The 14026-nt window shown below is 41.1% G+C and overlaps 1 protein-coding gene across 1 annotated transcript in view; it reads right to left on the reverse strand.

Moving 5' to 3' along the window:
• Positions 1-7217, reverse strand: part of TMPRSS15 (transmembrane serine protease 15) — a 508008-nt gene extending 500791 nt beyond the window's left edge. The window contains exon 1 of the mRNA XM_044285898.1: positions 7064-7217. Within this exon, the coding sequence (XP_044141833.1) occupies positions 7064-7217 (154 nt within the window). The remainder of the gene's footprint in view (positions 1-7063) is intronic.
• Positions 7218-14026: the final 6809 nt, after the last annotated feature.

Consider the following 14026-nt stretch of genomic DNA (forward strand, 5'->3'; position numbering starts at 1 on the left):
TTATTAGGGCAGACATCCAAATGGATCATTGCCGTCAAGGAGACGTGCGATCACCTAGAAGTTATCTAGCCAAGAGTCTGGTCAACACAATCCTCACCATGATGGCACACGGTGTGGAGGTCAGGAGCAAGTTGGCTGCTGGCACAAGACTTGCCCTCCAATAGATCCTCGTTAACGAAAAAGTGTACTTATTCCAATAACAGGGCCGCTTAGGAGTGCTGTATTGTTATTTATCGTCACTACCTCCCCGAGTCGGGAGTGGGTAATTGCCACGTCCCTGCTGTCTTCCTTGGAATCTTGTACTTTAATAACTTGACTCACCCTCTCTGGGTGGTTCACAATTAGGAAAAAAAGTGGCAAGGCAGCAACATCCAATCAGATTTCAGCCATTGACCTCCCTTGGATGTGGTATCCCTTTCTTAAGCTCCCTCTCCAGCATCGAGCCCTGATTCCCCGTTACCCGTGATCACCATGGTAGGCACAGAAAAGAACATCGAAAGTTGATAGAGCAGACATTCAAATGGATTGTCGCTGTCACAGGGATGTGCAATAGCCCAGAGGTTATCTAGAATCACCAATGCGGCAGCAGACCCTCGACCCCTTATGTGATATACAGGCTGTTTTGGAGTGCCTCTTGCTTGTAATTTTTTTGCAGCACTTGCACTTTATATACAATTGAATATACAGGAAAGAATGTTTCCTAACAATTTTTCCTGTAAAATTGATTTTAGGAGGGTTTTGAGCATATTTTTGTCAGTAAGTGCCGTAGATCTCGGACAACATGGTTCCCAGCAGTGACTTGGGAGTCCAAGATGCATCCAGACATTGTCCCCATGGTGTTCCTGATCCATTTCGGTGGTGTTTCTGTCACTTTCTGACCTTTTTCAATGGAGCAGGACCCTCCCCTCTTCAGAGCAGTGCCTAGTTGTCTCCCATTGACTTCCATTATACTCCGGTGCTCAGCCTAGCACACGAATATAGCAATGTGTTCGGGCCGAACACCCGAATACTTTGGTGCTCTATCATCACTACTCTTTATTCTCTGGGGCTGTTTGTAAGCTTGTACCCCCTGTGGCCTGCGTGGGGCATGCTGAACGTTGGGCACAGGGATGGGCCAGGGATTGGTTAATGGGCGGAGTTAGGGGGCCCAATTGAGATTCTTGCTATGGGGCCCAATGATTTCTATGTACGCCCCTGTCTGAATGTTTTTTATTGGCAGGAGAGGTACCACCTGGTGTCTATAGATGCTGAGAGCCTTTACACCCGCATCCCTCATGATATTTGTGTGATGGCCATCCTGGACGTCCTTCACAATGTAGGCAAGAACATTTTATTTTGTGATTTTGTTAGTGAAGCTCTTATGTTTATTTTGACCAACAATGTATTCATGTTTGGTAATCAGTGGTACAGGCAAAGACTCACGGCAATGGGCACTCCCGTATCATGTACATTCACCAACACCTATCTTTCTAGATTAGAATACAAGTTGTATTCTCCACTGGCAACCCCTACTTGTGTCACATCAAATTGTTTCTAAGATATGTCAATGATATTTTTATTGTCTAGTCTGGTACTGAGGACCAATGTGTTGAATTTGCTGCCTTTTTGAATGTAATAACAATATGGGCATGTTTTTCACTCTCAACTTTGGAGGTTCCAGCCTCGACTTTCTGGATGTCACTGTCAGGGTGGTGGGCGACGTTTTGGTCACCATTGGGTATCGCAAACCTACGGCGACCAACTACTTGCTCCACCATGGCAGTTTTCACCCAGAGAGTGTCAAAAGATCTGTCCCTTATGGGCAATTTGTCATATTGAGGTGTATTAATAATACAAGTGAAGGCTTTGATGCACAAGCACTAGAATTAAAAGAACGTATGAAAAAAAGGGTTACCCTGAAAAAATGCTAGACTCATCCATGAAAAAAAAAAGGGAATTGTCCCAACTTTGGGGTCGCTGAGGAGGGCCAGAAGAAGAGATTTGTCTTTCCTTTAAGTTCAGCCTGATGGCAGACTGTATACTTAGATCTATCCATAGGAATTGGGAGATTCTAAAAAAGAGACACTTCACTTATGGAGTGTGTAGATAGACCACTTATCATATTTAGGAGGAGCCACACTATCAGAGACAGGCTAGTGAGGAGTAGATTCACATATGGCACAAATAGCAACTGGTTGAGTGACAGAAGACCAAAAGGCAACTTCAAGTGCAGAAATTGATAATTTTGTAAGTTCAATTCCCAAAAGAAGACACTTAATGTGGGAGGTGTACACCACAGAGTATCCGATTTTATTACATATAGAAGCTCATTTGTAGTCTACCTTCTTGCTTGTGATTGTGGCGACTTCTACATAGGAAAGACCACCAGATGCCTCTTTGAAAGGGTGAGGGAACACTTTAACTCTGTACAGTCATGAAAGGGCTTTCCCAGGTTTATCAAACATATGAGGGATACACACAATTATATTTGCAGTACCCTCAGGTTTGCTGGTATTGAATTGGTTCTTAACCCCCCTTTGAGTGGAGATAGGCAAAAAATGCTACTCCAAAGAGAAGCCAGGTGGATCATGCGCACAGGAGCTTTGGGTCAATTAGGACTTAACCACCTCCGGACCGCCTAACGCACGGATGCGTCCGGAAGGTGGTTGATTCATTCCTCCTGGACGCATCCGTGCATCATCTCGCGATAGCCGAGATTTCCTGTGAACGCGCGCACACAGGCGCGCGCGTTCACAGGAACGGAAGGTAAGCGAGTGGATCTCCAGCCTGCCAGCGGCGATCGTTCGCTGGCAGGCTGGAGATGTGATTTTTTTAACCCCTAACAGGTATATTAGACGCTGTTTTGATAACAGCGTCTAATATACCTGCTACCTGGTCCTCTGGTGGTCCCTTTTGTTTGGATCGACCACCAGAGGACACAGGCAGCTCAGTAAAGTAGCACCAAGCACCACTACACTACACTATACCCCCCCTGTCACTTATTAACCCCTTATGAACCCCTGATCACCCCTGATCACCCCATATAGACACCCTGATCACCCCCCTGTCATTGATCACCCCCCTGTCATTGATCACCCCCCTGTAAGGCTCCATTCAGAGGTCCGTATGATTTTTACGGATCCACGGATACATGGATCGGATCCGCAAAACGCATACGGACGTCTGAATGGAGCCTTACAGGGGGGTGATCAATGACAGGGGGGTGATCACCCATATAGACTCCCTGATCACCCCCCTGTCATTGATCACCCCCCTGTAAGGCTCCATTCAGACGTCCGTATGATTTTTACGGATCCACGGATACATGGATTGGATCCGCAAAACGCATACGGACGTCTGAATGGAGCCTTACAGGGGGGTGATCAATGACAGAGGGGTGATCACCCATATAGACTCCCTGATCACCCCTGTCATTGATCACCCCCCCTGTAAGGCTCCATATACCCATGCTGGGTGAGAGAAATATCTTGGTATAAGACAACATTTCCCATTTTTTTATACAAAGTTGGCATTTGACCAAGATATTTATCTCACCCAGCATGGGTATATGTAAAATGACACCCCAAAACACATTCCCCAACTTCTCCTGAGTACGGCGATACCAGATGTGTGACACTTTTTTGCAGCCTAGGTGGGCAAAGGGGCACATATTCCAAAGAGCACCTTTCGGATTTCACCGGTAATTTTTTACAGATTTTGATTGCAAACTACTTCTCACGCATATGGGCCCCTAAAATGCCAGGGCAGTATAACTACCCCACACGTGACCCCATTTTTTGTCACAAGTTAGTGGAATATGAGACTTTGTAAGAAAAAAATAAAAATAAAAATAAATCATCATTTTCCGCTAACTTGTGACAAAAAATAAAAAGTTCTATGAACTCACTATGCCCATCAGTGAATACCTTAGGGTGTCTACTTTCCGAAATGGGGTCATTTGTGGGGTGTTTGTACTGTCTGGGCATTGTAGAACCTCAGGAAACATGACAGGTGCTCAGAAAGTCAGAGCTGTTTCAAAAAGTGGAAATTCACATTTTTGTACCATAGTTTGTAAACGCTATAACTTTTACCCAAACCATTTTTTTTTTACCCAAACATTTTTTTTTATCAAAGACATGTAGAACAATAAATTTAGCGAAAAATTTATATATGGATGTCGTTTTTTTTTGCAAAATTTTACAACTGAAAGTGAAAAATGTAATTTTTTTGCAAAAAAATCGTTAAATTTCGATTAATAACAAAAAAAGTAAAAATGTCAGCAGCAATGAAATACCACCAAATGAAAGCTCTATTAGTGAGAAGAAAAGGAGGTAAAATTCATTTGGGTGGTAAGTTGCATGACCGAGAAATAAACAGTGAAAGTAGTGTAGTGCAGAAGTGTAAAAAGTGGCCTGGTCATTAAGGGGGTTTCAGCTAGCGGGGTTGAAGTGGTTAATGACCGCAACAATTTAAGTGTTTTTTTTCTGGAAGGGTTGCACGCTTGTTTTTATATTTATGATATGTTTTACCACTTTTTTGTATGTATGTCATAAGGAGCTTGTCAGTTGTTGCATATTGTCATGACAACCTCGTTCTAGATGTTTTAAAAGACAGCGCTATTTTACGCGCTGACGTCAGTGGCCTGAGGAAGCGCGATTCTTCACGAAACTGCCGTCGCCGGTATGTGTGGACTTAATGCTATCTGCCCCCTCACCTCTGCTAATATTTTGAGTGTACCCCGGATGAAAAAAAGGATTACTTTTACCGAACTGCATGGGTGAGTGCCACCTTCTTTACCTTTTACTACAGTGCTCTCTTATGTCCTTTTGGCTTCTGCACCACCACTGTGCAGGGGAGACTGAAGAGGTGCACCTATCCCGGTTTGAGGTGTTGTTGGTACATTGACTGACTGGGCTTATAGCAGTGCCGCCTCTGCAATACCTCTTTGTTTTAGAGACATATGGGGAATGTTAAGTAATAAATATTTTATGAGGTATCACTTTCTGTATTAAAGGCAGAGAAATTAAAAATTTTGGTAAATTTGGGATTTTTTCATAAATAAAGGTGAAATATATTGACTCAAATTCATGACTATCATGAGATAAAATGTGTCTCGGGAAAACAATCTCAGAATGGCTTGGATAAATAAAAGTGTTCCAAAGCTATTACCACATAAAGTGACACGTCAGATTTTTATTATTATTATTATTACCACCCCCTTTCTGTAAATTGTAATACTATTAGGGTCCATTCACACGTCCGCAATTTTGAGGAACAGGTGCGGACCCATTCATTATCATTGGGGCCGGAATGTGCTGTCTGCATCCGCATTTGCGGAACCGCATTTCCGGATCCGCACTTCGGTTCCGCAAAAAATGGAACATGTCCTATTCTTGTCCGCAATTGTGGACAAAAAAATGCATTTTATATGAGAGTTCCAGCGATATGGGCTGTCCACAAAATGCAAAATGCACATTGCCGGTGTACGTGTTTTGCGGATCCACAAAAAATATACTGAAGTGTGAATGGACCCTTAGAAGACATCATGGAGTATCATGACCACAAAAACTACAAGAGCTCAGTCTAAGTGCATTTATACGTGCCACTCTGAGGTGACTATTCATTATAATTTTTAGTACAGGATACAGGTTGCTGCCGAACCTTTTGTCTTTGCCCAGTGTAAATAAATGGAGGCCATGGATGGATGCAACAAAACTCCCCATCAGCGGCCATGGTATTAGCACAGTGCCAGCACGCAGGTCAGGGGACCTGCCTATACACATGAATTATTTATATTAAACGATTACATGTGCAGCTAGTAATATAAACTGGCCAACCTCTTTAATACTTTAACATCCCAGAAAGGTCTATGATTATCCTTATCCAAAGACACGGCTCAGATTTTCATTATTCTTGAAGTACAATTTCAATTAAACCGACAGATTCGATTTGGGTACAAATACATTTTTTCTGAAATAAAAGTGCTCTGATTGCCCTGAAAAGTCGTGTCACAGCACGTCACATGTCGCAGTGCGACACCATTGACTATCATTATAAAAAATGTTAGGTTACTTTTCTGTGAGAAGAAGTCGTGGGACACAAGTAGCCATGTAGTCCTAGGCTAAAGGGTGCTTTACACTGCCCAATGTTTGGGAACATTATCACGAATGAGTGTTCGTAAAAAGGCTCGTTAGTGATAATCGGGCAGAGTAAAAGTGCTGCCGATTAGCTGTTGAAAAGCTCATTCATCACGTAATAGGATTATTAATATGGACCTAAATAATTGATTGCCAGCAGCAGATCATGCCGTCTAAACAGCATTGGCGAACAATGATTCTGTATGAGAGAAGCGATGGCATTAGAGATCTCTCCTCCCCATACTGTGGAGGAGATCACTGCATGTAAACGCAGTTTTCTCCTCCACTGATGGGCAAGCAATTATCAAACAGGAACACTTCCTTCCCAACAATCGCTTGCTACATCAGGCCATTTAAAGGGCCTTAGGCCATGTGTAGAAGGCTTCTTCTGCAGGACAATTTTAAAAATGGTTATAAAGTGCCACTTGTTTTCATAATCATCAGGTTCTGACATCAAAATATAATTTGTATACAATTATTATAGATCTATGTATATTTTTAGTATTACAAGCATGCATACATAAAAAAGTCAGTAATGGTACAGACAGTATCTGACAGATATCCAGGCCCACCAGAAGAAATTATTCTAAGGGCTACCCACCATTTATACTGAAAATTCCACGTCTACTTTTAATTGCATTAAACCTTTGCTGTTAACATATACACAGGACAAATTATTAGTAAGGTCTCATTAATACCATTTAATTCATCCCATAAGAAATAGATTCTAATGACAAGTTTTTGGCTCCAAAGTGAACTCCAACTAGAGTTTCGTTCTGCTTGACCATGGGAGCCCATTACTAAATTAGAGCCAGGGCCCACTGTGTATCTTTTGGTATCCTGGCAGGCCAGTTCCAGCTGGGTACAGATATGATCAAGGGGAAAAATAAGCAGATAATACCGAAATTAAAATCTTCATTCAAACATTTTATGGGTCTTACCTGAGCCTTGATCTTTCGTTGAAATCCACGCAAACACGATCAACCCAACACAGGCACATATGAACATAAGAAGCAGTGCAATGAGCCATACTTCTAAGTCGGTCCAGTGTCTTCCCCTGCTCTTCTTCTCTGGCAACTCTGATTTGTCATTAGTCTTCATTATGTATGTGTTCCATAAAATCTTCTCGCTTTTTATATATATATGCAGATGACCACTTAAAGTAACCTGATCATTAATCTTCGGTGATGCTTCTCAGACAGACCACAGGAGTTGTGGAAACATATTAAACACCGTGTGCCCAGCACAGAAGTAAAACTGTGTTCAAACAGTCATAAATCTTAATTGCAGGTCGTATATAAAAAAGATTTGATGTAAAACTATTTAAATGGAGAACTGAAGCTATTAGCGTGGAGATAAATATTAACTCCTAACATATTACTGCATTGTCTGACATCATGCATTTTAGTAGCAAGAGACACAAATGCAAGCGTCAAGTCAAGCGTCCTTATCAATTGCTCAGCTACCTAACAACTCACACTGTTCCAAAGGTCTCTGTCTTGCAGCAGTCTCTTTTAAACTGCTTCCAGAATCCTTCGAGTGAATTGTGTGAAATTATTTTATGTAACTAGGTCTTGTTCACAAAATACTTCCCTGTGTCAGATATACCCTTGCTAGTTGTAGCCCACCCAAAGCTCTGTTCATATTGTCACTAGAGTCCCTTCTGTTGGATGTCTACTGCTCTTGTAGAAAGTAAACTAATGGGAAGCTGATGGACTAATTGCATCCATAACTGTCATGGCTCTGGTAATAACAGAAGCCAAAGGAGTAGTGTGGAGACAAAGCCATGTGTATGTATGCATGTATGACATGTCAATTAGCTCTCTTTCCAAAAAGAAAAGAAAACCAGATGCCACCAGATGTAAAGTAGCTATCCTAAAAGTTAATGGTTGACCTTTTATACAGGCCTTGAGGCATCACTTGGACAATAGCTAAGCCATTATCTCATCTGCAGACAGCTGTTTTGAGGTTATAGATGGTCCTATAGATGGTGTGAACTTACACAGGTCGTCTACACCTGCATCTGATTTATCTCAGTGGCTCAGGCTGGATGATGTGCAGGTATGGATACTTTTGTCTAGATCAATACCAACTATTGGTTGGCTTACTCTAAAACAGAATTTTAGGCATGAATTGTGGCTCAATTGTGGCACAAAATGGCACATCTTAGACCATGCCCCTTTCCTGTGAATCACAGCTGCTTTCTGATAAATCCTACCTCCTTTTCAAGCAAGTCGAGAAAAAAATATAGAAACCCTAGTTGTGCCAAATTATGACAAAATAGCCCAAATTTGCACAGATTTTAGGTGCAGACAGATTAGTAAATGTAGGCCAAAGTGTAATGAAGGAGAGTTATCCACTATCATGACATTCTGGAGTGTAAGCCCAGGTTTTGTGTGTCATCCCTTCTTAAAGAAAGAAGCTGAGCTCCAGTTTTAGGCTGTTTTGCAAGGGTTTTAGTCTCGGCTGTCAAATGCTGTGAGAGAAAGAATTGCTCTACAAGTGATTATGAGAAGGTCCAGAGCAGCAGTGAATAATATACTGTGCAAAAGTGAGGGACATTATCTCAGAGACTGAAACCATCAACCACTGAACAGCCTACATTATAAGGCTAATTTCAAGCACGTATGTTTGGTCTGGAAAATACTTTTTGTGTGATGGTTGCATTCTCTGGACTGAACACTGCTCCTCTAATTCAAACTCACAACATCATAATGATCTATGATCCTGTGAGCTTGTGCCCGATTGTGGGTCTACTGTACTGTACTTGCATAATGCTGTGAGTACAGTTCAATAGACCTGCAGTCAGGCAGGAACTGACAGCATCATAAGTCATTATGATGCTGCGATTTCAAGTCAGAGAAGCAGCGTTCAGTCCAGGAAATGCAGCCATCATAGAGAGCATGTTTCCCAGACTGAACATGCTCATGTGAAAGTGGCCTATATTTCTAACCGACATGTACTGAACTGTGTACTGTATATATGCAATGAAAAAGGGGGTGTCCTCACTAGTGTTGAGCACGAATATTCGAATAGCAATTTTTTTTATCGAATATCGGCACTTCGCTAATTCGCGAATATGTCAAATATAGCGCTATAAATTCGTTATTTCGAATATTCGTTTTTTTATTGTTATATTTTTTTCTTTCCCACTTCCCAAAAGTAGTTCTTACCTGTTCTGAGGATTCCTGGCTTCCTGGCTGCTCCAGTGAGTGCCCGTTGCCGCTTCTGCCCACTTCCGTGCTCATGGAGCGTCCCCATTACCATGGGAACGCCTCCATACTAGAATGTACTGTCGGATGCGAGAATTAAGTTGAAATCGCAATGCGATTAATATAACTTGAAGTAATCGCATTGCGATTTCAACTTAGAGCTGGGTTTCTAATGGGTCAGCTTGCTAGAATTAACAAAGTTAACAAATATGGAATATAGCAGTGCTAAGTTGAAATCGCAATGCGATTAATATAACTTGAAGTAATCGCATTGCGATTTCAACTTAGACCTGATTTACTATGGTTGGCTTGGAAGAATTAGCGAAGATGACGAAGATGACGAATGTATTCGTCATATTCCTCAAAACGAAGATAACAAAATATTCTCCATCTTCGTTTTAGCTCCATATTCGTCAACTTCGCTAATTCTAGCAATCAAATAGGAAAGTTGACTATAGAGACAGCTGTGTTTAATTCGCTATGCGATTATATTACTTAGCTTTTTTTTAAATAAATAGAATAATTATAATAATTATCAAGTATTATAATTATTCTATTTATTAAAAAAAAAAGCTAAGTAATATTATCGCATAGCAAATTAAAAACTTAGCTGTCTCTATAGTCAACTTTCCTATTTGATTGCTAGAATTAGCGAAGTTGACGAATATGGAGCTAAAACGAAGATGGAGAATATTTCGTTATCTTCGTTTTGAGGAATATGAAGAATACATTCGTCATCTTCGCTAATTCTAGATATCAAACCAATAGGAAAGTTGCCTTAAGTTAAGATCGCAAATCGATTATTTAAATCGCATATTAATCGCGATAACTGGAATAATGACGACTATTCGATTTTGACGAATATAAGTCGAATATTCAATCGAATATTCGTGAAATATTGCGAAATCGAATATGGCACCTCCCGCTCAACACTAGTTCTCACATCTCAATGTGCAGGTGCTTGTTGCCATTCCTGAAAGCACAAAGACAAAAAAAAAACAATGCAACAGCACTCTGCAAACACAAATAAAGTACAATAATGCCATAATTATAGAAATTATTCTGGTGCTAATGCTGCGCTTATTTTGTAAATGTGAGATTCTTGGCAATTACATTTTGTACAAAATTATCTGTGCCTGTCCGCCGGCATCAAGACGATCTCTATAGAACAGGAACCTAACACTAAATGCTACCTGTTATGGTGCTGTACTGGCCACCATTACATCCATGGTATGCAGGTACCAAGATGCATGCTGAGCCCACTCTATACCTTACCTCTCCTGGTGCCAGACGGCTTCCAATGAATGCAGGGAGAGCAGGCTAGCTTTATACTTATATACTAATTAAAATCAGCCTAGGGGCAGACAGACTGGTCAGGGGTGTAAGACTTAATGGAGTCAGTCACACCCCCAGTACAAACTGCAAAGAAAAAGGGGGTCAGTCAGCACAACCTAATGCGCAGGTGCATGTTGCCATGGCTGAATACACAAAGACAAAAAACTATGCAACAGCGCTCTGCAAACACAAATAAAGTACAATAATGCCATAATTCTAGAAAATATTCTTGTGCTAATGCGACGCTTATTTTATAAATTTTGTTGTGCCTGTCTGCCGACGTCAAGGCGAGGAAAAGGCAGAATGGACCCAGAATGCACATGAAACCTGCATTACCTGTATTTTATGGTGGCCAGTATGGCACCATAACAGGTAGCATTTAGTGATAGGTTCCTGTCCTATAGAGAGCGTCTTGACGTCTTGTATACAGGTATATAACTGTGTATATATGTCATCGCCAAGCTTTAAACCATGTACCTATCTTGTTTATATGCCAGTGTACCAAGTCATGTTGAACTTCCTTTGCACTTCACCTCATGTCTTCGCTCAGGCTTGGTGAATTTGGGATTTGCAAATGTGGGTTGGGTAATATTTACATATAGCTGTAGAGTAGGCCCCAAACAAAATTTTATTACTAATTATAACGTTGCACACAAACAGATTAGGGATATTATATCAAAACACTGGAACATTTTAAAATGTAAGCCCGTATTTAAGGATTGTCTCTTTGTCTCCCCAAATATCACTTTTAGGACAAATCAGACCCTAAAAAAATCTATTACTATCAAGTACATTAAGAACATTTTCAGTTAGGAAATTTTAAATCTAGGGGCACTTCTGTGCCTATGTTGCTCACTGATCCAACACCAATAGCTTTTATTTCACATTGTGGGGAAACAGTTTAATATTAAGCAGCGTTTGGATTGCTCCTCTATGTCTGTAATTTAAAGGGGTATTCCGGTAAAGTAACTTAAAGTGGTATTCCCACCACACACAATGGGGGCACACCACCAGGACACGCCCCCATCGTCCAACAAGCGCGGCCCCCCCCCCCCCCCCGGGAGCCACACCCCACAGTGAGAACGGAGCATGGAGAGCTGTATCTGGAGGATCCGGGTTTCCTGGTGTCCGTCTACCACCAAATGCTGCTCCCAACTGCTCCCATACAAGTGAATGGTAGTTGTGACGCAAGGTAACCACAAAATGGCTGTTCTGGCACAGTTTTGATTATTATTTTTTTTTTTACAATTTTCATCTAACAGGTTAGATCATGGGATTTTTTTTATAAAGCAAGTTTTTTATGGATGCAGTGATACTTAATATGTTTATTTTTTATTTTATTTTTGTTTTACACAATAAAAGCTTTTTGGAAAAATAAAATCATGTTTTTGGATGATTATCTTATGTAGGGGCTCATTTTTTGCGGGATGAGATGACGGTTTAATTGGTACCATTTTGGGGAACATATGACTTTTTGATCACTTGGTATTACACTTTTTGTGTATTTTTGTGATTTCTTTTTTACTGCGTTCACCGTGTTTTAAAGCGTTTTGAGCAGGTTGTTATGGATGCAGCAATACCTAATATGTCTATTTTTTGTTATTTTATTTCGGTTATACAGAATAAAAGCATTTTTGGAAAAAGAAATCATGTTTTTGTGTCTCCATTTTCTGAAAGTCAGATTTTTTATTTTTTTTGGGCGATTGTCTTATGTAGGGGCAAATTTTTTGTGGGATGAGATAACGGTTTGATTGGTACCATTTTGGGTACATATGACTTTTTAATTTTTTTAAGTTTTAAATGATTTTTTTTAAAGAAATGCTAAATACATTACAATATATATAGCATCCGAAAGATCAGTATACAGACGGCTTACATACACTCACCTAAAGAATTATTAGGAACACCATACTAATACGGTGATGGACCCCCTTTTGCCTTCAGAACTGCCTTAATTCTACGTAGCATTGAATCAACAAGGTGCTGATAGCATTCTTTAGAAATGTTGGCCCATATTGATAGGATAGCATCTTGCAGTTGATGGAGATTTGAGGGATGCACATCCAGGGCACGAAGCTCCCGTTCCACCACATCCCAAAGATGCTCTATTGGGTTGAGATCTGGTGACTGTGGGGGCCATTTTAGTACAGTAAACTCATTGTCATGTTCAAGAAACCAATTTGAAATGATTCGAGCTTTGTGACATGGTGCATTATCCTGCTGGAAGTAGCCATCAGAGGATGGGTACATGGTGGTCATGAAGGGATGGACATGGTCAGAAACAATGCTCATGTAGCCCGTGGCATTTAAACGATGGCCAATTGGCACTAAGGGGCCTAAAATCTGCCCAGAAAACATCCCCCACACCATTACACCACCACCACCAGCCTGCACAGTGGTAACAAGGCATGATGGATACATGTTCTCATTCTGTTTACGCCAAATTCGGACTCTACCATTTGAATGTCTCAACAGAAATCGAGACTCATCAGACCAGGCAACATTTTTCCAGTCTTCAACAGTCCAATTTTGGTGAGCTTGTGCAAATTGTAGCCTCTTTTTCCTATTTGTAGTGGAGATGAGTGGTACCCGGTGGGGACTTCTGCTGTTGTAGCCCATCCGCCTCAATGTTGTGCGTGTTATGGCTTCACAAATGCTTTGCTGCATACCTCGGTTGTAACGAGTGGTTATTTCAGTCAACGTTGCTCTTCTATCAGCTTGAATCAGTCAGCCCATTCTCCTCTGACCTCTAGCATCAACAAGGCATTTTCGCCCACAGGACTGCCGCATACTGGATGTTTTCCCCTTTTCACACCATTCTTTGTAAACCCTAGAAATGGTTGTGCTTGAAAATGCCAGTAACTGAGCAGATTGTGAAATACTCAGACCGGACCGTCTGGCACCAACAACCATGCCCCGCTCAAAATTGCTTAAATCACCTTTCTTTCCCATTCTGACATTCAGTTTGGAGTTCAGGAGATTGTCTTGACCAGGACCACAATCCTACATGCATTGAAGCAACTGCCATGTGATTGGTTGACTAGATAATCGCATTAATGAGAAATAGAACAGGTGTTCCTAATAATTCTTTAGGTGAGTGTATATTATTATGAAATAACAGAAAGTCCAAAGAAAACCAACTGTGAGGGCGGTGGGGGGAAGGGAAAGAAACAGGGGGTGGGGTGGGAAAAGGGGACCATTTAGGAGCAGCTAAGACTACTTTCACATTAGCGTTTTTGCTGGATCCGGCAGAGTTCAGCAAAAAGGCTTCCGTTATTGATAATATAACCGTCTGAACCTGTTATGAACGGATCCGGTTGTATTATCTTTAACATACCCAAGAGGATGCGCCATGAACTCCAT

The sequence above is a fragment of the Bufo gargarizans genome, chromosome 3, assembly GCF_014858855.1.
Source record: "Bufo gargarizans isolate SCDJY-AF-19 chromosome 3, ASM1485885v1, whole genome shotgun sequence".
NCBI classification, from domain to species: Eukaryota; Metazoa; Chordata; class Amphibia; order Anura; family Bufonidae; genus Bufo; species Bufo gargarizans.